We start from the raw sequence: 23,232 nt of genomic DNA, 5'->3' as shown, positions 1-23,232 counted from the left end.
TTTTAAATTTTTTTTTAACTAAAGTGTGTTTAAACCCATACAATTGTTTGCATTTATTTTGGTTAATAGGAGTTTCCTATTCAGGTTTAGTAGAATTGTCTAAAGAGATTTACCCTACGGGCCTGATTTATTAAAGCTCTCCGAGGCTGGAGAGGATACACTTTCATCACTGAAGCTGGGTGATCCAGTAAACCTGGAATGGATCTGGTCCAGGATTGAAATATTGCTAACAAATAGCAAATGACTGGATCACCCAACTTCACTGATGAAAGTGGATCCTCACCAGCCTTGGAGAGCTTTCATAAATCAGGCACTATGTGTTGTCAAAACCTTTAACTTATGATACATGCAGTCAAAACCAAAAATCTATTTTAAGATGAATTCACCTGATAGAATGGGTCCCGTATTATTAACCGCAAACAGATCAACACTCGAAGCAAATGAATGGATGGAGTTCTGTCAATCCATTCTCTGTAATAAAAACCATATACTATTTAAACATATTACATATATAACATATATTTCTGCATTAAAACTTTAGATTCAGTAGCCCCATAAACTCAAATACAAATAAATGTTTTAAACCATTTTTTTCATACATTTAAAATTGATGACTCTACATATTTAAAAAGAGAATTATTCAGTAATGTGTTACTGTTAATATCTTACTGTTAAAGTGCCAAATAGTATCTGAGGCCTACGGAAGCATAGCATGTGTGGGATCTTGGTGTGGGCTAAGACACTCTGTATGTCTGAGGTTAATAATGGCTGGTCTGGGAGGAAGGCCAATGTGGATAATAAAATTATTCAGATTTGGAAAGATGTAAAAGACAATGACACATGAAACTAGACGAGAATGTTTGGAATTTTAACACATAAGCAATGCAGCTATTTGTAAAATTCCACACAGCTGCACATTTCACACACTAGAGAGGCCCGCATGCTGTGGACTGTGATTTTAAATTCTAAGTATATCTGGAAATCCTTTTAATATGTATTATAAAAATACATATTTTGCATCCAAGGGAAAGTTTGTATTCACACTGGGCCAAACTTATTAAATCTCTCCATGACTGGATATGATAGACGAACCTGGGAAAACCTGGGTGATCCAGCTAACATGGAATGGAGCTGGTCCAGGATTAAAAAACATTTGCCAACTAAAAGTAAATGAATTTTAAGAAATCTGTTCGAGTTTTGCTGTATCACCCAGGTTCTTCAAAAATAGTAAATTTTCTCCAGTCTTGGATACCTTCAATAAATCATGTCCAACGTGGCTGATTTACAGCAACAGAACCACATTTTAATTTTCAGAGAAATTTTCACTTTCCTTTTTGAATAGGTTTGCAAAAAACTTCTAAGAATAACTTTCATAAAGATTTCACCTTTATTCCCTTACAGTAAAGGCAAATTCCTTTGCAAAGTGAAAATTTATATTCTTTAATTTGTAAATCAAGCACAAAGTGTAGGTTGAAGCAAACTGGATAACAAAGTGAAAAAGATGTACAGAGTAATTAAAATCAGCCAATCAGCCAGAGAAAAATTATACTAAAAATTAGGCTGTAGTAGGATCTGGTGGCTTAATCTATCAGACAATGGCAAGAGTGAGCAGAGCGTCAAGACATAAGGAGACCATAATTAATCATTAATATCTTTCCAAGGACAAATGTTGCCGCAAACAGACGTTCTTAAATGTGCTAAAATATATCTTTTTCAGAAACACAATATTTGGCTGTTGCTTTTTCCTAATTATCTGCCCAAAACACTACTCCTTACATTCACCATTTCCGGCATTTATACAGTACCAGCATAATACTCTCCCCATTACAGTGTACATGAACCCATTCAAATCAATCTCTGTTCTCTACAGCAACAAAAAGTCTAATAACGCAATTACACTAGGAGATAGCAAATTTACTTAACAGTATGATATTGGACTGTGGGAGAAGTATCGGACCTGCTTCTAAATTGTACCTAGTGCGGTAAGGTAATTTAAAGTATTAATGCAAGATGGTCAGGAACTAAACATTTCTGAGGGAGAGGTGGGCAGCTCCCATGTTTTTCCATGGTTTTCTTTAAAACCAAAACTATTACAAATATAAAATACATTTTCCTTACCTGCACCCCAGTCTGTTCTTCACCAGGGCCATAAAGATTTCAAGAAACAGGTTGTGCTGAGAATGTTGGCTAAAGTTCCTTTCATTTTTGAAATAAACACTAGAAATAGGTAACAAATAAAAAAAGAACTATTAGTCTGAATCAGTTAAATGTTTTAACTCCAAATTACCAAACAATTCACTTACCTGAATTTTTCAAGTTCTACAGACTCAGTGGACTCTTGCCAGTTGTGTTTAGATGTATGTGCCTTTCCAAACTTCTGCTGATTCTTTGGTGTGCCAGTAGTTTTTAGTGCTGGAAGCTAAGAAAAAAAATATTTTTATTTATTTTAACTAGGAACAAATAAATATCATAAACTAAGGTCACCTCCAAATGCAAGCCTCTGGCTTCTTCCAGCTGCACCAAGTTCTGTGCTACCTTTTCTAGTAACTCTTTTATATTCACAATGATCTTTGCTGTCTTCACTCTGCATTGTCCCCAACATTGCAAATTTACTGTGCTTTGTTATGCTCTATGGGCCTAATTCAATAAAGCTCTCCAAGGCTGAGGAGGAATCACTTTCATCAGTAAAGCTGAGTGATCCAGCAAACCTGGAACGGATTTCCTAAAAGTCATTTTGCTATTTGTTAGCAAATGTTTTCAATCCTGGACCAGATCCATTCCAGGTTTGCTGGATCAATCAAAGGTGCCTTGTTCCAGACTCCCAATATAACTGGTATTCTCTCCAACCCTCAATGTAACATAGCACTTCGTTCCTGACTATCAATATGGGTAGAGAGTTATTTCTCCACTAAGATACTTATAATAAGATTCATTTCTTTATTTCCTATTTAATAAGCACCAATGTAAGAAGGCATTTGTCCTCTGAGCCTGTATGTAAATAGGACCCTTCTGCCCCAGCCACCAATGTAAAGGGAGACCAATGTATGGTGATCTGTTTACTTTGTTGACCTTTGTTGACATTTGTTCTATTTTTAAATAAAATACTATTATTTAAAATAATACTTTTATTGACTATTATATCAACATAGAACTGATTACACAAGTTAATATATAATTTATAAAGTTAATATATAATTATATAAAGTTCATATAATAGAGCACCTCAAGATTGATAGCTATTTATAGATATATGTGGATAGATATAAATGTATATATAATGTATGTGTATAGGTGCAGGAATGTTGTGTGCAAACATAAAACCTGTTTTTCTTTGTACTGGAGAAAGGGAATGATGAGACTTCTTAGGGAATCAGGCTCCAGGGTACCCATCAACATCTTTACAGGTAGCTATAACACATTCCTGAATTGCATTCTTATATTGTTTAGTATATGTCTATGTTATTATTGTTATATTGATTTAATGTATTGTGTACTAAGTAGTTACTAGATTATTACAGGGGTTACTACTAATAACTTTATGTCCATGTGATATATATGTATCATTGATTGAAGTTCCTGTGTTTAAATATCTGACAATATTGCTGTGTACTTTGTCTTACCTTTTTTCTTAATTAAACTGTTTGAGTGACTAGCTATTATTTGTGCATGAACCTTCTTTATTGAATATCTATATGCATTGATAGGGGATATAATTTCCAAATTTGTGCAGATAAATAGACCTAAAATAACATATAATTTATAGGAGTAATAATTGGTATAACAGTTCTTTAAAATTATTTAATCAGTTCCTTCAAAGTAATAAGGTTGAGAAAGACTGATCTATGGCCTGATAAACAGTATCTGCACAATGACTAGATTAGATAAACTGGAATGATGTTTGTAATTTGTTTAATACACACCTTCTAGGGTGTAAAAAACATTCTAATCATAAATGTGCACTACACATGACCAATACATTTGTTGTGACCATGGTGTTACAAATATTGATTTCTACCTGGTAAACATCCGACAATAATAAGTTATGATTCCTAATCCAGATCCAAATCCAAAGACAAAACTTGGTGGATGCATTTGTTTCTGTTTTAAGGCTCAGAAGCATTTTTGGCAAGCACTGCTGCCACACTGATGTGTGATGTGCCCATTACTAGTCATATTCCCTAAAAAAAAGGGGGAGTTCTTTGGCATCTAAAATGAGTTGTCAGTATTTGTTGCTGCTGGACAATAATTTATGGACTTTCACAAAGAGGTTTGGAAATTTTTTCTAACTATGTTTGTTGGGCTTAGAACCCTACATTGGGGTTTCTATATTGTAGGCCATAAGTCTTCCCAAATCTATTGTTCTATGATTGTAGGTACGTTCTAAGATTACAGAGGGAGTGAGGTAACATAAATTTAGTGCTGTAACTCAATTTATCACAAAACTGTCTACATCTACTTTCATTTAAGAAGCAGAGTAATGCACAGTGGCATGGTGTTTCTGCGGCAGACAGAAGCCCCTTTCCCAAACATAAAGAGGTCAATACCTTTACATGGATAAATATTGTTAAAATACAGGTATAATATAGCAGTCTATAGAAGATTTCATTATGGCAGTATGGCTGGAACATTATGCCAAGTCTCAGAGATAAACAAATTGCAAAATAAGTCTTAGGTGTATAACATAGCACTGTGTTTACCAACTAATATGTCCCTGCTGAATAATTTATTTGTACAAAGCTATGTACGTTAAAATGTGCGTTTTGGGAATATAAATCTAATTAAAGAAAGACAAAAAGAACAACTTGAAAAGGTATTTTCACAGGAAAATCAACTTCCATAAATTGGAAGGAGGAGAAATTAGGTAACATTGCATGTACTGGCAAACATACAGAAATGTAGGGCAAATGTACATGAATGCGTATGAAAGGGGAAGTCCTAACAACAAGGTTAACTACACACCTTTAGGTTGACTTAAGAGCACCGGAGGATGCCAGAAACATATGACTTTTGTTGCACTAATGCCCCTTCATAAGCATCTGAACCACATAATTGGTTATTTAAGATGATGGAAGGCTTCACTTGGTAAAATCAAGGTTTGTAAGGTGAGAAAAGGTGGGACTTTTTACTAAAGGAGGTAAGTCTGTTCACTGAGCGAAGTCCCTTGCAGAGGATATTTCACTGAGCATTGTGAATAAGGTGAAGCCTCACTGACTTCATTAATCATATCACTTGTGGATAAATATCCTGCTTTTTTATTCCAGTCGTCAAATACAGGTCAAAGTGCATGAAGTCAAGCTCCACATAACTATTTCTACTGAGTGTAAGACAAACAGAGGGCAGACATTCATGTGGATGCTGGTTCATCTAGCAGAATCATTGTATTTCAAACAGAAAAGGTAGGACATACTGTATCTGTAATTACAGGCCATATAAAATTATATGCAATATTTCACTCAAGTGGTAAATTTGCCCTCCCTACCTCTTGATAAATATTAGTCCCATAGATATTGATTTCCTCATCTCTTTAGATCCCCTCTACTGCACCTCACATGAGCAGGGCAAGAGGGCAACTGAAAATGATCTGTTGGAAATCAGATCATGAGCCTCTGCAAATGGCTAAGACTGGCGGCAGGACAGTAATGAACCACGTAAAGCACTGAGCACCAGCACGCCACTCAAATGGTGCATATTATAATTTATGATTTAGGTAATTTCAGACAGTAAAAAACTCAAATGTTATATATTTACCTGCTGCTTGCTTGCTGGAACATTTAAGAGTGACCAGAGTCTCTTCACATCAAAGCATTTCCTATAAAAAAAATGTTAAGCTGGAGCATCAGTTCAAAGGTTATCATAGGTTCATAGGTTAGATAAATATTTATTCAGAACTGGGAATATTTAAAGTAAAAAGACTACACATATATATATAAATGTATTTTTTTTCTTTTTGTCTTTTCATTTTTTTTTCTGGTTACATGAGACAGAGGTAAATTTACATTATTAGTTAAAGCAGCTGGATAAGATAAATCTTAAATCTTTTAGGCTCTATATTTTTTAATAGTTTATATGAGCTGACACTCAATGTACAAGATAAGTCTTCAAGATTGCTGTCATTACTAGTCACAGATTTTCTATGTGCATTAAGCACGTTGGTCCTCCTTCCTAACTGGAAGTAGAATTAGTGCCTTTGTAGCCTCTGCCAAAAAGTAATAAATCAATCAATGGTTGATTGAAGAATGAAACAAGGAAGAAAGAAGACACAGAGCCTACGATGGACCTAGTACAAGTGAGTGTATTTAAAAAAAAAAAAAAACTACAAGAAAGAATGTAGGATTACTTTACAAAAGGGACATCAGGCCAACTTGGGAATTCATAACTCCCACAATTATGCATGGAAGTTCTTTGATGCCAGAACGCAGCAGATGACACAGTGTACACTCAAAAGTACAATGCAGACAAGAAAGTAAGAAGCTAATGTTACAATTTATTAACATTAATTGAACATTTCTTATTTGAACTTTCTTTTGGAGAACAGTAAAATCTATGAGTTAGGTTCTGCATTATTTTTGGTTTGACAGACCTTGATGATGACCCGTGACTTTTCTTTTCAGTTGACCTTTCCGTTTTTTTCCCTTTTTCATCCTGATCCGGCATTATCAAACCTCAGTTCATTGAACTGAAGTTGTTGGTCCTAAAAAAATAAAAAGACAAAAACAAAATATCTATTTGAATCTTTAGATTAAAATGCAAGACTAGCTGAGAAGGATATAAGGTGACATGTAAACTTTAAAATAAAAAATGTAAGAACACGGACACTTTCTTTTACAGACACACACAAGGGCTGATTTAAAAAAGTTCTTCAGGAATGGAAAAGATAGAGAACCTGGGTATTCCAACAAATCCGCTATGGAAATTTTAAAAATCATTTTCTTTTAGTTGGTAAATGTTTTCAATCCATTTTGTGTTTGCTGGATCACCCAGGTTCTCCTAAGATAGACGATCCCCTCCAGTCTTGGAGACTTTAATAAATCAGGCCTACAGTGTATCTAAGAATTCCACTTGCCTATTCAGTTTACTCAATTTACAATTTCACCACCTGCCAGGATTACCTATCCCCCACACATACATAGGAGTTCATTTATCCTAGCACAATCAAGGTGACTGAAGAACTCGAACAAGGAGAAAGACAGGGCCAAGATGTTGTTGGCAACAGCACTGACGCTCATGAACCCATACCTCCTGTTAGACACTACTGTACTCCCCGCCCATGCTGGGCCCTATTGTTATTCCCATCAGGGACTGGCCACTATTGTTCCTCTGAGGCAATGTTATATTGGCCATATTATTCCCCATACCCCTCACTGGGTACCACTGTTCCCCCCACCCCCTTCTGGGCACTTCTGTTCCCCTCAATGCCCCACTGAGAACTTTTGTTCTTTCCCACTCTTCCCTAAGCCTTATTGTGACCCATCTCTCTCCCGGCTTGGAATTATTGTTACTCCCTCTGCACTGCTGTTATCCATTGTTCCTACCATCACCTGTCTGGATACTAACGGCCCCCCTCCCCCCCATCTATGGAGGCTAGGTAAGTAATCGTCCTCTATGAAGTGAACCTGTGCCCAAATTATTCACACAATTACAGATTCTGAACAAAAAATATAGGCACTCTCTGTAATTTTCAAAGTTACACATTTTTAAAAAAGAACCATGTCCTTTGTCCTTTCCTACTGTGCTTGTGTCAGTGTGTAGCCTTGGGCATGATTCTTCCATGGTGGGATAGCATGTTAAAACGCTAAGTATTTTCTGTGAAACACAAAACACCATGCTAATTTGGTGTTTATAACAAATTACAGGCATTTAAAGGCAAGCTTTAAACCTCTTATAAAAACTTGTTCAAACACAGGTAAAAGCATTAGGAGCATTTATATGTGTTTTTAAAAACAGTCTATGTAGACCCAGCCCTAATGTCCATAGTCTGGGTAAAAGTGTGTTTATATTGTGCTCCTTTAATTAGCAACATTTATTGTTAACTAATTTTATGTTAATTTCTGTTATGAGGTCAGACAGTTGACTGGGCAGAAAATGTAAGACCTCGGAACATAGGTTTACCTCTTGCTAAATTTACCATTATTACTATTATTTGAAAATAATCTTATATCACTGAAAATGAATTGTTTGTTGTAAAAAATTATATATATATATATATATATATATATATATATATATATATAAATATATAAATTGTACTTTGTTTTCTTAAAAATTTTTCTGGTCCAAATGGGTGTACAGATGTGGGACTTGAACTGGTTAAAGAGTACTACATATCCATATACAGTACTTTGAGACAGTCACACTAGTTTTAGCTAAATTTGCTGCTTTCATTTCAAAACCATATTCAAATAGGTAAAAAATATACCATATGCTTTCACTACCTGCCCAATGACGGCTACAGTTACATAATATTTGTATATGAAAACTAAAGCAGGAAAACACCTTGCTTGCTTGGTGTATAGAGAGGTTTTACCTTTCCTTTTGGATTACAGAGCTCATTCTCATAGCATCCACATATAACAGTTAAGGAGATCTGATGACTTAAGGCAGAATGAAAGTTCTACTTTTAGGCATATATGATCCGGTAGTTCATTACTGTAAAAAGTGACAGTAAATGTCCATTCTGCAGTAATCGTTCCTACCTGCCTGGTCACACTGGGGTTTCTGCCATAAAAGCTGAATGTTGTCAGGATAGCAGCACCCTGTGAAGAAACAGGGACAGATGAGTAACAGGGGGTTTAGTTCCCCAATCGACCAGCATACACCCAGCAATACAATTTGGTTTCAGGTAGACTAGGGTTACAACATTACAATAAACAGTTTCTTTACAAAACAGTTTCTGTGGGAGCTGTCCACACTTTACTTATCCTTCAGTTAAATGGACATGTAAACAACAGTTCAACTAAAAATACATTTGTCTACACTGTCATTAAGAGGTGAGGCAATGAGCATGAACATAGCTGACATATGACCTAATATTTGCTCACTAAAGTTTACACATTTAGGAAAACGCCTTAACCGCCATATAGTTGACACAGATGGCATTATAAACGAACTACCACAAAAGTGATAAAGTAATCATTAGAGCGTAACTGCTGTTAGTTTGTATTTTATTGTACATATTAATATCTCAGATTTCAAATTCTGACAGTAGCAAAGTGTTTGCTGTCTGATGCCAAGTATGCTGTGAGTATAACAAGCTTAATTATTAGCTTTTATAATTTGGTTCTGATAAAGCTAATGTTCATTTTATCAGTTTGGCAGTAATTGTACTTAATACCATAAAAAAGAAGAAGCACAATACAGTCTAACATTAAAATGTCTATTAACACGTGAACTGCTCAGTAATTCAGTGCTCATCTCCTCCGTTCTTTCCTGAATCCTTGGGCCTAGTCAGACAACAGAGGCTGTAGGGCTTTAGCTTCTTCAAGTAATCCATTGCAAAGGCCCCCTTTAGCGCAGTTCTCTTGTATCTAACTTGTGTCAAAAGCCCAATTAAAGCGGCACAACACATTATCATGGGTCCAAAAAGTGACGCACTGGAGTAGTGATTGACTGCTACTTTCCTATGGCAGGTGCCTCCTCTGCAACAAAAAACAGCCAACCATCACTCCCTAAAACAGTGATTGCCAACCTTTTCGGACCCACAGACCACTAAATTTACTGGCTCTGGACCGCGCATGTGATGGGATCTGGGTGTCATTCAAAGAGGATGAAACTTCCCCACTAGTGACATCATGGTGCTAGAACCTGCCCACTCTCCCATCGCAGGTCTGAACCCGCCCACTTCCCTGAGCCTGCGATCCGTACCAGGGTGCGTGGCTCTAGCTGATGCAACCTCCCAGCAGGGTTTTTCTCCCGACCCCACTTGGAGGCGCACCTGTCAGAATTGCAGACCACCAAAATTTTTTTGCGGACTACCACTGGTTGGTGACTGCTGCCCTAAAGAGAACTGATTCTAGAACTGTCCAAAGTAAACTAAGAATAACCCCCTAAATCCTTAAAGTGACCTCACTATGCAAGGGGTGCCACAAAAGTATTAATAGTTTCTATTATCTAGCCACCTCCCCTTTCATCATCTACTCAATCCCTACCACCCCAATCCATACTTATTCCTCTATCATGGGTCGTTTAAACTGTTCACCTTAACCGATGAAGCTTACACTTCTCTATTTTCCAGTTTCTCTTCTTTCCTGTACATTCCAATTGTCTGACAGATTTATTACAGACATGCCCTCTTGCTTAAATCTAATTCACTTCTTTAAAGCTTTTTGGTTTGTCTATGACTTTTCCTATTCCATAGTTTCTATACCCACAATTATGCTCTATGACTCTGACACAAATATTTAGAAGTTGGCTTTCACCAACTTCGTTTTTTTGATCTTTCCATCTTATCTGACATTTCAGATGGTCCCTGTGCTATTGAAGCCTGCCCTGTTAGCAGCACTGGATACTCTCCTACACTCTGAGTGCTTGACTCAATATTCTTCTCTATTCATATCACTTCTCTTGAAAAATTAATATCTTCTTTTAACTCGAATACCATCTTCATAACCCCATACACACTGTCCAAAATGTGAAGATCTACAGCCTCTGCTTTGATCTTGCACTGGCTAAATATATAATAAACCATTTTCTCTACAAAATATTAAAATCTAGGCAATACCTAAACAAGGAAACAAGCAATGAGAAAAGGTAGGTAAAGATGCAAAGTAGACAAATATGTAGACACAAGCTGACCATTTCAGGTATCTCTGCAGAATGTTTGGACTCTTTCTGTTAATGTATCATAAATCTTACATTATTTTATGATCAAAGATGGCTCTATTGGAAGTGAGTTATTTAATACCTATGAGCCCATTATACCTGATAACAGCCAATAATAACATTTCACTGATCATAACCACTTCAGCACCTTTAAATCCTGGTAAATTCTTCATGGACCAGATTAACTTTACATGCTGCTATGGATATGTATGTTGCACACAGTAAGTAACTGCTTAAAACTTGGTAAAGTAAACCTTCTGTATTAATTATTCCACTAAACCGACTCTCTCCTCTACAATCTATTATGAATGCTGCAGCCAGACATCCTTCCCACCGCTCTTCTTCTGCTGCATCTCTTTGTAGTTCTCTTCACTGACTTCCATTTCACCTTAGAATCAAATTCAAGCTCCTGTGCTTTGCCTTCAAATCCCTACACAGTTCTTGTCCCACTTACCATTCTTACCTGGTAGAACAATACTCCCCTAGCTGCTATCTTCACTCCTCTAATGACCAACTAATGACTTCCTCACTCATAACCTCATCACACGCACCACTCCAAGACTTTTCTAGAGCTGCCTCGACTCTCTGGAATGGTCTTCCTCGTCCTATTTGACTTGCTCCCACTTTCTGCTTAAAAGAGCACTCAAAACCCATTATTTCATACTTACCTACCCATCTTCTTCTGTCTCTAAATCCCCCACTACTTCCCACCATTCCATATTTTCCCTTCTGTTTGATACTTCCCCCACGTTCTAGATTGTAAGCTCTTCCGGGCAGGGTCCTCTCCTCCTGTGTAATTGTATCTGTCTGTCATTTGCAACCCCTTTTTAATGTACAGTGCTGCGTAATATGTTGTCGTCATGTAAATACTGTTTATTATTAATATTATTATTATTATTATTATTATTAATAATAATATTATTAAACATAAAAATAATTACTGTTTTTTAGTCAGGCTTTCTTTACAGTAATAAATATACTTCTCCTTTAGGTTTAAGTTCCTAAGTGCTAAGATTTGGGTAAAATTCCCCATGCAGAGTTTGCACTTTGCAGAGTCAGACCGCTGCTCTCACATCTAAAAGGAGACTGCATTCTTGCTTCAACAGAATTCTACCGTGTTTCCCCGATTTTAGGACATCCCCATTAAGTAAGCCACCCCCGATTTTTAAAAAAATAATTAAAATAAGACACTCACCCGTTTATAAGACAGCTCCAGATATCTGATCCTGCGTGTGTGTCCTTTATGCTGGCTGCAGCGTGTGTGTCTCTGATGCTGGCTGCAGGGCGTGTCTATTCCTGAGCCAAACTGAAAGTAAAAAGCCTGCACACGTGCTCCCGCGATTCTGAACAAGGAAGCAAGCTGCTGATCCCTGCCCTAACGGAGATACCTGCACTTAATTACGGGTAAGTGATCAGAAGGGGACAATGGAGTCAATTGAATAGAGTGATCAGAAGGGGACAATCATTTCATAGTGATCAGAAGGGGACAATCATTTCATAGTGATCAGAAGGGGACAATCATTGCATAGAGTGATCAGAAGGGGATAATCAATGGCATAGAGTGATCAGAAGGGGATAATCAATGGCATAGAGTGATCAGAAGGGGACAATCAATGGCACAGAGTGATCAGAAGGGGAATTTGAACGGCACATGAGTGATCAGAAGGGGAATAGGAACATGAGTGATCATGAGTGACTTTCAACAATAAATGTGTACTGTAGTCTTCTTCATGGAAAAATAAGACATCCCCTGAAAATAAGACCCAGGGCATATTTTGGCATTTCAAAAAATATAAGAGAGTGCCTTATAATCAGGGAAACAGGGTAGTATATGAAGCACAAGAGTTAATAACGTAATAGTAATAAATGAAATCTGCTTACAGCATTTCATATATCATTGATGAATTTGCATTGCCTCTTCAAAGCCTTCCAGCGTTTTACATTGTCATATGTGAATGTCAGATCAGATGTATTATATTCAGTGCCATATACAAACACAATTCATAAGTTTTATTCTGCTATTGCATTTGCTACCAACCTGTCCACTGAACCAGGACAGAAGTTGTGTAAACACAGTACTGTTACTTCCTCTGTCTGAAACTATTTGTTTAAAGCAGGAGAAATTATTAGAAAGGAAAGGTTTGTTTGTTTAAGGTGGATCAAGGAGTGTATCTGGAAAAGAAGATGCAGGAAACAGATCTATCACCCTACACCTGCTAGCTGTCATGAAAGTAAACTTGGTACATACCAGTGGTCTTCAAATGCAGATTTGATGCCATTTTTCAATCTAACAAATGTTGGCCATTGCTGTCTATGTCATGGGTAGGCATTCAAAGTCTGTGATACTTTCTAACTGTTTGAGTTACATTGCTGGGTGCTGACGCCCCCCTCTTCCATTAAATATTGACTGTCCCAGTTTGACATAGATTAAAATTCGCCTGCACACATTGTATAATACTGTGGTGTTTGGATGTAGGTAACAGAGTTGATGGGCACACATGGAAACTGACTTGGATGAGTGGTCATTGTGAACAAGTCAAGCTCAATGTAACTATTTTCAGCTATAATGTGTAGTTGATAGGTAACCTTTACATGGTGACATCATATCCATCACTACCCATTGTGATCTAGAACTGGCATAAATCCAGTGATTTGGCTAGGGATGTAAGAAAAGTTCAGTCTGCCATCTTTGAGAGTGCAGTGGCCACTGCTGGCCACAGCTTCATCTTTCCAAATCAGATATTTCTTATTTTTGCTGCAGTTCTTAACAAACTCAAACTACCTGTCAAACCTCAGATATGGGAAGGGACAGTACAGAGCCAAAGACTATCCCTTCATCTTCCTCCATTTGGTTACATTGGCACAGACAGGGTAGGACTTTCCCTCACTGTAAACAGCTGATGCTTTAAAGGGTAAATCTGTACTGGGGGGTGAGGAACATTGTGGTAAATCTGTAATGTTAGGGGAAAAGTAGATCATTACTGGGGGTGAGGGATGTATGCGGGAGATCCAATTGGGGGCAATCTGAAGCAGTAAGATTTGTTGTGGTGGTATGGAAAGTTTGTGAAGAACTGTAATGGGGGGAGATTTAGCTTTAGTAATCGGTACTGGGGGAAGGGGAGAGAGATCAGAGGCTGTGGAGGAATTAGGAATACTAAGGGGGTTTTACCTTTTGTGCTAGAAGAACAGGGTAATTTCTAATTACATTGACCCTTGTACTCTGTGCATTACACATTTCTGACCCCTGCACTCTGTGAGCCACGCTATCCTGTTTATTACACTCAATGCATCACGTCCTGCATACGCTCATGTCTACGCACAGGGGTTTGCTAAACCCGGACACGAAGCTAAGAGTAAACGTGAAACAACAGAAAGCCGTGACAATGACAAAATACTTTTGAATGACACAATACGGTGCAAACTAACGTGTGCATTCTTAGCTCCAAACCTATTGCTTGGATTACTCCTCTTTGCTTTCCCACCAAATCCTGGGAGAAGGAGGAAAACGGGACACAAGCCACGCTGATTCATTGTGGACTGCAAGGAAAACTTTACAGGACCGCAAAGGAAGAAATAATTCCACAGGTAAGGTTCCCTGTAAATGCTGTAATTGTAACATAAAGGACCCACTGACATTGCATGCCTTTTGTCAACGTTATCGAGAGATTTAAGACTATAAACAGCTTGAAAGTTAGCTGACTTTATTATTTATAGCTATACATACAGTTAGGTCCATAAATATTTGGACAGAACCCCTGAAATGAAGTGATTGTGTAAAAAAAAGGCTTTAGTTCCTCACATTTTATGTAATCTTTTTGTTCAACCCACTGAATTAAAACTGAAAGTCTGCATTTCAATTGCACCCGAGTTGTTTCATTTAAAATTATTTGTGGTAATGTACAGAACCAAAATTAGAAAAAAGTTGTCTCTGTCAAATATTTATGGACCTAACTGTACTTATCTAAATGTATCAATGTAATCTTTGATTGTTAGAAATAAATAATAATAAACACGTGTGTAGAAGTTTGTATAAGAGCCCATGCACCTTATTTGTTCCGGGGCCCGGATTTTCACTTGGCGGCCCTGGCTACACCACAAACAGGACATAAGGCAACTGAACTTATTTAAGGCTATTTCTCCTTATCCCTTTGCTCAGTCCCCAACCATAACTAATGCAGTGCAGACTTTTTGTATTATCCATTTGTATATCACTATAATATTTGTTGTCTGCACATTGTCCCAGATGCTTTTTTATTATCTATCTTGAATGTTAAAGAGGAACTAAACTCAAAACCCCAAAACAAAAAAAATACACTTACCTTTAATCCCGCAGCGCAGTTAATTGGTCCGGAGGTCTCTTTCATCGCGTCCTGCGTCGTCCCGGCATCCATCTTTGGCAGGGTTCTCCCCTGGCCTTTTTAGCTGGGCGTACCACCCGGCACTTTTCAGCACCCACCTGGCTGTTTTTGGGTGGTTACTAAAGAGTTTGGTCACAATAAAGGGGCTGCCACCCCTGAGATGCTTGGACATGTGCAGAAGGAGCACCGTGGAGCCTCCGGGGGTGCGTGACGTAGGTATCCAGGAGGCTCTGCGCTCCCATTCATTGAGAATTGAGGGGGGGTGCTTTTTTTTTAACCACCCTTTTATGTAAAGTGAAAATTGTGAGTTTAGGTACGCTTTAATATTGCTTTTTTTAATAATTTCAGCCTATTCTTCATAATTTGCCCATCCTCCGCACAATAAACAATAATGAAAGTTTAAAGCTTGCAGCTTGTCAGCAAATGAAAACACAACATTGCTGAGTTATTTACATTTACATTTAAAGTATCAATGCAGCCACCACATGCTGAAAAATAAAATAGAAAAGTAATAAAAGCTAATAAATAATATACTAAATATAATATAAGTGCACGTCTACATCACACACCACAAACTCTAAAAGGTCACAATTCTGTTCTGTACGATATTGGTTTAATATTGACGATGTGATCCTGTCATTACATTCACCCTGTTCTGTGTGAATTCACCATACAGCTCATTCCCCTGCATTGACAATGACGCGGCCCCGTGACAGCTCCCCCCTCGTGTCCCGGGATCACAGCGACCCCCCTCCCCCCTGTACTCACATGCTGCTCTGCCGGTGCTGGTGGCCGCTGTGCGGGTCCAGGCTGCCGGTCTCCTGGGTAACGGTGTAAACACTGAGTTACCTAGTGACGAGAAGGGGCGTGTCCAGGCAGGCGCACACCTGGTAATCCTAGACAGGTGATCCTGAGACGGGACTACTAATGCCCAGGTGATAGATGGAGAGTCTCAGGCTGAAGAATGGCTGCCTCTGAGACATCAGAGCAATCTACCCTGGAGTTTAGTTCTAGCTGTCTGCAGATCAGGGAAATCAGAAGATCTACTCAAAATGTTTCCCAGTCAATAAAGCTGAACTTTCAGCAAAAAAAAATAAATAACACCTTTAAAGTTGTTGTTACCTCTGCAATCATTTTCCAGTAGATCCCGCATTGTCCTGTTTTCTTTACATTGCAGACTGGACTTTCAGCTCTGCCATCTTCTTACATCACCCAATCTTGCACAGGTGTGACATTGCGTGACGGACCCTCCAACAAATGTAGCGCTCTCATTGCGCACACAAAATGGTGCAGCCCGCAGCCTCCTGGGATATGTGACGTAGGTATCCCATGTAGGCTGTGGGTTCCCATTTACTCTTTACTGCCATGGCGGTAAAAAAAAAAGTAATTCAAAAATTAAAACAAAAAAAAAAATGTTCCAGTTTTGATAACAACGCAGCACAAAGCGCAGTAGAGCGTCAACATTACAAAGCATGTGCGTTTCCTGGTAAGCCATTTAAATTGAATGGTACCGCAACTCGCTATAGCTTTATGTTTGTTGGGTTAATGCATGTTTTTGCAGCACTACAAAGGCCAGGTAAGTGTAACATGTCAGCCAGGCATACAGCATTTTCAGAAGGGGGTCTTGATATGGCAGTATCCATGTTTGTGTCATGACAGGTTTTCTTTAATGCATCTCTGAGCCTGAGCATCTCTGAGCCTGAACAAACATGCAGCCAGTGAAGTCAAATTTAGGACTTTAAAACCTTGGGATCAAAAAAGTGTCAAAAAGAATTCAAAAAGAAACCAAACTCAGCCAACTCACCTGTCTGTGTTCCAGCAACAGGCGCCACCATCTTCCTTCTATTCCTCAGCTTCCAGATGATCTTCAGCCATCTTGATTGGTCGAGTAGGGATGACATAACTTTAGGGCATCCCGGCATATGTAAGGGAAGCCAGGAATGCAGGGTTTCCCTGGCCACTAAAGTCTATGCTGTGCTTATGCATCTCAATTTTTTTCCAAAAACCAGGCACGATCAGGCATGAAGGTTTGAATTATTGCAGAAGGGACATTGCCTGTCCATGCAAACTTAAAAGTAAAACCTTAGTTCCACTTGAAGCTTCTAGGTTCATAGGGCAGTCAGGCACATCACATTTTTAGGCTATGAGGTTGCAGTGCGGTTATTGCTTTCTCATGTAAGTGAACTGCTGTGTCAGGGAAGACGCTGCAAGTAGTTTTTTCCCATGGAAGCCCCATAGAGCAGTGGTCCTCAACCTTTGGGGTTGGACCCCAACAGACCACTAAACATACGGTCTCCGGACCACACATGCGCAGGAAGTCGTGTGTCATTCCAAGGGGAAGAAACTTCCCACCGCCCTGAGCCTGTGATTCATACGGGGGACATGGTCCACGGCTCTGGCTGGTGCGCCCCCCCAAGTGAGGTTTGCGGGTCACAGGTTGGGGACCGCTGGTCCCTGTGCTCTCCATTCTCTCACAGCCCAGCTGTCATACGGCCCCCTTGTTGGGGACCCTTGCCATAGAGTATCAATAGGGGTGTCATGAAACCAGCGTAGTACCACCCACTGTCCCCAGCTGTCAAATGTAGAGAAGCAGTTCAAGCAGCTTGCACGGTGGCAGCTCGATCCTGAAAAAAGTCTGACCCTGACCTAAGAGAAAAGGTTGGTATTGCTCTCCCATATACAGAGACACAGGGTAAAATTTATCATTCATATAGGAACCATATGACACAAAGTTTTTTTTATAAGCCTTATAGGGAAAACCCACGGATACCATACCATCTTAGAGTTTTAAAGAAATCTTCTACAAGTGATTTTCAGACCTGCTTTTACTTTTTATAGTGTTAAACAAAGATGACGTTTGATGATCAGCACCAAAACCAAGATAGGTTGTGCTATTTTAACAATGCTCAAATGGTCAAAAAAAATCCCCCACAGCATTACAGCAACATCAGCACCTTGAACTATTTAAGGTAGGATGGATCCATGCTTTCATGTTGACACCAAATTCTGACCCCACCATCCAAATATTGCAGCAGAACTCAAAACTCTTTAGACCAATGAATGTTTTTCCTGCCTTCTCCTGCCCAGTTTTGTAGTCCTTGAGAAAAGTAGCCTCAGGTGTCTGTTCTAAACAGACAGGTGTGGCACCCAATGTGGGCTACTGCTGTGGTAGCCCATCTACTTTCAAGGTTCAACATGTTGTGGACCTAAAGATGCTCTTCTGCATACCTTGGTTGTAATGAGTGGTTATTTGTGTTACTATTTCCTTCTATCCACCCAAACCACTCCAGCCATTCTCTTCTTTCCCCTGGCATCGACAAGGCATCTTCATTTAGAAAGCTGCCTCTCACTGGATATTGTTCTTTTCTTGGACCATTATCTGTATCCCCTAGAGATGGTTGTGTGACAATCCCAGGAAATCAGCAGTTTTTGAAATACTTAGACCAGCCCACCTGGCACTAACAACCATGAGTCAATGAATCACATATTTCACCTTTCTTCTCCATTCTGATGATCAGTTTGAACTTCAGCAGGTCATCTTGACCATGTGTACATGCCTAAATGCATTGGGTTTGTGCCATGTGATAGGCTCATTAGATATTTGTGTTAATCAGGTGTACCTTAAAAAGTGGACAGTGAATGTATGTAATGATATATCAGTCTAAGAAAGACTTGTAATTCCTCTCCAGAGGCTGATGAGACCCCCGTTTGCCCTCCCTAATAACTATGTCCTCCATTAGAATCCTTACGTCTGGGAGTTTCAGATACTTTGCCCCCATCTGCACTCTGTGGTTGCTCCTGGAAGTGTCAGATACCCTTCTCTGCACTATTAAACAAAAAAGTGTTTACACCCTTTAAGCGTAACCTTGTATCCTGTAGGCTTTGTAATTTCAATCTAATGCGTTTAACTATCTTAGACTGTATGTAAACCCCATCAATGAACTTCACTTTTGTTGGTACATTTTTATCTGTGAAATATACCATTAAAATTATTTTGCTATATCTATTTGACAATTTGAAAAAACATCTGGTGAGCAGGTCATGAATTCAGACTGGTCCTGTGCTCACTCCATTATCACTAGTTAAGAGTTCAGTCCCTAGTTGTTATCTTGGCACTACAGAATAAAGCTTCTTACATGCACTAGATTTCAGTTTCTGGAAACTATCTTTTGTGAAAGAGGCCATCTATGTCAGATAAAAACAACCATCTCTGAACAGAGGTGGGAGTCTTCAACACCATCTATCATCTATCTATCTTCCACCTATAAAACCATTTTAACATCCCTGCCTTTGTGATTTGACAACCATTCACACCTTCAGCCATGTAATTTATTAGTTTAACACCTATCCAGACTTCCTTACACCAAGCATTGGATTATTATTATTATTAGAACAGGGTACTTTAAAAATGTCACACCTTAGACAATGAAAATCTGTGGTGTCACTTTCCATGGTGACTGGATAAGGTTTTTATGCTCTGTGTATATAAATGCGCTTGTATTTCCAAGCAGATTATGGACAGAAAGGGGTTAGCTTTCTCAAAACAGGTCTCTAGGTATTAAAGTGGACTTGGGATGGTCAAACTGGAAAGTGTTAAATGATGCTGGATGTCAAAAAAAAGATGAGAGTTCTGAGTGATGAGTCGAATAACCAGCTTATAAACAGAAAGACATCAGGGGGACATTTTGAAGGGGGGGGGGGGGGGGGGGGGTGAGCTATGTTTTATCCAGGTTGAGTTTCAGAAACTTGTCAGCCTCCACGATGAGATGGCTGACAGCCAACATGAAACTTTATCCCACACACACAAGTCAGGGTGGACAGATAGATTTGTGTGTCATGTGCATACAAATGGCACTGTAAGCCTAAGGAGGGTATGACATTTCCTAGTAAGGTGTACAGAGAAGAGAACCAGTCCAAGTCCAAGACTGCCCCTTGAGAAACAACAAGAGGAAGATGAGTGGGAGTGGAGGAATTACCAGTGAAAGGAGCTATCAGACAATTAGGAAACAAACCAAGAGAGAATGGTGTCACTGATGCCACCAAGTTCTGGATCTAGAGTAGAAGAGGGTAATCAACAGTGTAAAATGCAAGAGAGAAAAGTTGCTGTGTGACAAGGAGGCTCTGAAGAGGTCATTGGGCACTTTTGTAAGTGCTATTTTAGTGGGATGGTCAGGTCAAAAGCTAAATTGAAGTAGGACTGACCAGGAGCCCAAGTACAGGGTGGAAGACACAATGGAAGGTCAGACAGGCCAGGGTCAGTAACCAGATGATTCGCAGATAATGCAGTACAGGAAAATCCAGTAGACAATCGTACAAAACAGAGCCAAAAAGTCACAGTCAGTCAATCAAACAAGTTATTCAAGATTAAAAGTCAAAGCAGAGTTGGGGGTCACAAGCAAAGGTCAGTTCAGGCAGAAACAATCATATTGTCAGGAAACAGGCAGAGCCAGCAACAGTACATCCAATAGATTATTACACCACTAGCAGATCTGCCAACAGCCAAACAGCCTATGGCAGGGCTGGATTGAAGCCAGGGTCTAATCTGCTGATTGGCAGCAGCACATTTTCTAAAATCTCCCTCAGATCCACACAGCCCCAGTGTATGTGCTGGGGGTACTGAGAAACGTACAGGTCAGGTAGAAAGTGCATAGATGAAAAGATGCTGGGGATGCTGCAAAACTGCTATACTGTGGTGATCATTTTGGATAGAACGGGGAAGGGTTTGAAGTTGCCAAATTTTGACAGACATATCAGTCCCTACCGAACATAGATGTCCTAAACTTTGGCAAGGGTTTTTAACCTTTCTCCACGACATTTAAAATTAAAACTATTGTATAGCTTTTTTATAATTATTTGTTCTGACACTTGCACCACTTTCCGTGAAGCGCTAGAGAACAAATAGAAAATTCTATATGTAGCTTAGAACTCAGTATCCTCTGTACAGGAAAGGTCTCGCAAATAAACTCACGATTAATGTTCTGTGAACAAGTTTCTTTGGAACAGTTTTGGACTCATTAGTGACCTCATTTGCCTTGTTCTCTTGTAGAACATGTTGTGCTTCTTTCTACCGACAACATTAATGAATGTCCTTTTATCAGCTAACAAACCCTGAAGACTGCATGTGTTTTATATACGTCATTGCAAGAAAGTGTTAGGAACTTGTGGCTGTCACTCACATGCATGTTTAGAAATATCACTAAGAATATGATTATTCACACTGGATGGAATAATACAAAATTAAGACATTGTTTAAGGTTGTCATCTAATCTGCTGCCTAAAATAAAATTGGAAAAAGGGCCACTCACCATGTTTTCTTCTATATATGTACAGTATATCTATCCACACACCAATACACAATTCACACATAAATGGAAATAGTATCTGGGAGCATGCCATCATGCTAGGAAGGTACACAAGATTGGTTGGATAGTGGACTAAAAATACCACATTCCAATGCTATATTATTAAGTTACAAAGGGGACATTTACATCAAGTACCCACCAATTTGCACAACACATTACAAAAGAACAATTTTTAAAAATAATTCTGTTGGTAAATTCAGGGACCCACTTTGAATCGTTTATCTGAGCAACCCTGCATTAACAGATAGGGAGAATTTTTCCACATCATTAGGAGCCCTCTATAACAGAAGTTAGACTTGACCGATTTTAGGCAGTGCCCTCAGTGGATAAGGTTATTTGAGAAAGTAATGTCTTGACATACCTGTCAACAGATGAGAGAAGTAATGCAACATTCACCGGCTCATTGTTTAGGTTCTCTTCTGTCAAATTAGTTGACATTGAATGGTTGCTCAATATTTCTCCAAGAAAAATGTAACTTTAGTATAAATACTGTTGGACCTCCAACTCCTATTTTACAGAACTTTATTCATCATTTATTTACCTCACTTATTCAACAGCCGAGCAATAGGTACAGTTTGGGTTGCAACTGTCCTCTATATCAGCGGTCCCCAACCTTTTTGGCCCCAGGGACCGGTTTCACGGAAGGAAATTTCTCTGAGGAGTTTTCAATAATGGATCATGTACTCGCGGCCCACTGAAAACACCGCCACGGACCGGTAGTGGGCCGCGGCCCGGTGGTTGGGGACCGCTGCTCTATATCTTTTTTGGGAAGTGAATATAACAAGGAACTCCATGTTGGACCCTTGCCAGTGCCACAAAAGCAACCCACCAAGACTGCAATATCTGACCGCAAAAAAACATTGCTCAACATATAAATTTTTTGTTTATGTTGACATGAACAATGTACATCGTTGTGCCGTAAGCTGGGAAGGTGAAAATACCTGAAATGTGTAACAAATACAAGTGTGCATGACCTGTGCTTTCATTGTATGAACTTAATTGATAAAGGACTTCCAAAATGAGAAACAGAAACTGCAGCCCCTAGTGTGGTGCTTACAAAACAATTATTCAAAAGCAATACATAGTACCTGAAGAAAAAAACAAACAAAAAAAACCTACCTCTTCAAACCCAGGATTTGGTTTGAAATAGATTTTATCTAGGAACTGCCCATATTCGTGTACAGCTATATGGGAAGCGGGTAAGGTAACATGTATTGGACATTTTGCAGAGTGTTTGTAGGTGAAATCAATGGTGTAACAGAAAAATTTATATACAGTGATTGTACAAGTTAGAACTTTATTGACCTTATTGGATACGAAATCTGGATGCATACAATACGAAATCTGGATGTATAATTCCTTGCATTCTCCTCTTTCAACCTATTTCTTTTATTTTTGATTGATATATATGTTTTTACCATACAACCTAAACTTAGTGGAATGTACCTTTCCACCTGGCTTTGAATTGGCTATATCTGCCATATATTAAAGACATGACGGTGCCACAAATGACCCAGTGGCTAGAAACTAGTTTGCATGCTTTCCCCTAGTTCGTGTAAGTTTCATCCAGGCACTCAGATTTCCCTCTCACACCCCCAAAAACCTGCAGGATAAGGAAAGATAATATTCCCAAATTTTCATTTAAAATGATTACCCCAAAAAACTTTTTTTTTTTAAAAAAAAGCCAGCACATG

General features: G+C 38.8%; 1 protein-coding gene across 3 annotated transcripts in view; it reads right to left on the bottom strand.

Annotated features, from left to right (window-relative positions):
- NEK10 (NIMA related kinase 10) overlaps positions 1-16,007 on the bottom strand; it is a 139,574-nt gene extending 123,567 nt beyond the window's left edge. For 2 of the 3 annotated variants that reach the window (XM_072412389.1, XM_072412391.1), the window contains exons 1-6: positions 15,945-16,007; positions 6,581-6,691; positions 5,749-5,809; positions 2,304-2,419; positions 2,119-2,217; positions 387-471 (exon numbers count right to left, since the gene is read on the bottom strand). In XM_072412389.1, coding sequence (XP_072268490.1) covers positions 387-471; positions 2,119-2,217; positions 2,304-2,419; positions 5,749-5,809; positions 6,581-6,654 — 435 coding nt within the window. In that variant the 5' untranslated portion in view covers positions 6,655-6,691; positions 15,945-16,007. Of the gene's footprint in view, positions 1-386; positions 472-2,118; positions 2,218-2,303; positions 2,420-5,748; positions 5,810-6,580; positions 6,692-8,693; positions 8,794-15,944 lie in introns of those variants that run through there. The other variant, XM_072412390.1, reaches the window with a different exon arrangement.
- Positions 16,008-23,232: the final 7,225 nt, after the last annotated feature.

This window comes from Pyxicephalus adspersus, chromosome 5 (assembly GCF_032062135.1).
Source record: "Pyxicephalus adspersus chromosome 5, UCB_Pads_2.0, whole genome shotgun sequence".
NCBI classification, from domain to species: domain Eukaryota; kingdom Metazoa; phylum Chordata; class Amphibia; order Anura; family Pyxicephalidae; genus Pyxicephalus; species Pyxicephalus adspersus.
This window is presented reverse-complemented; position numbering and strand designations above follow the sequence as displayed.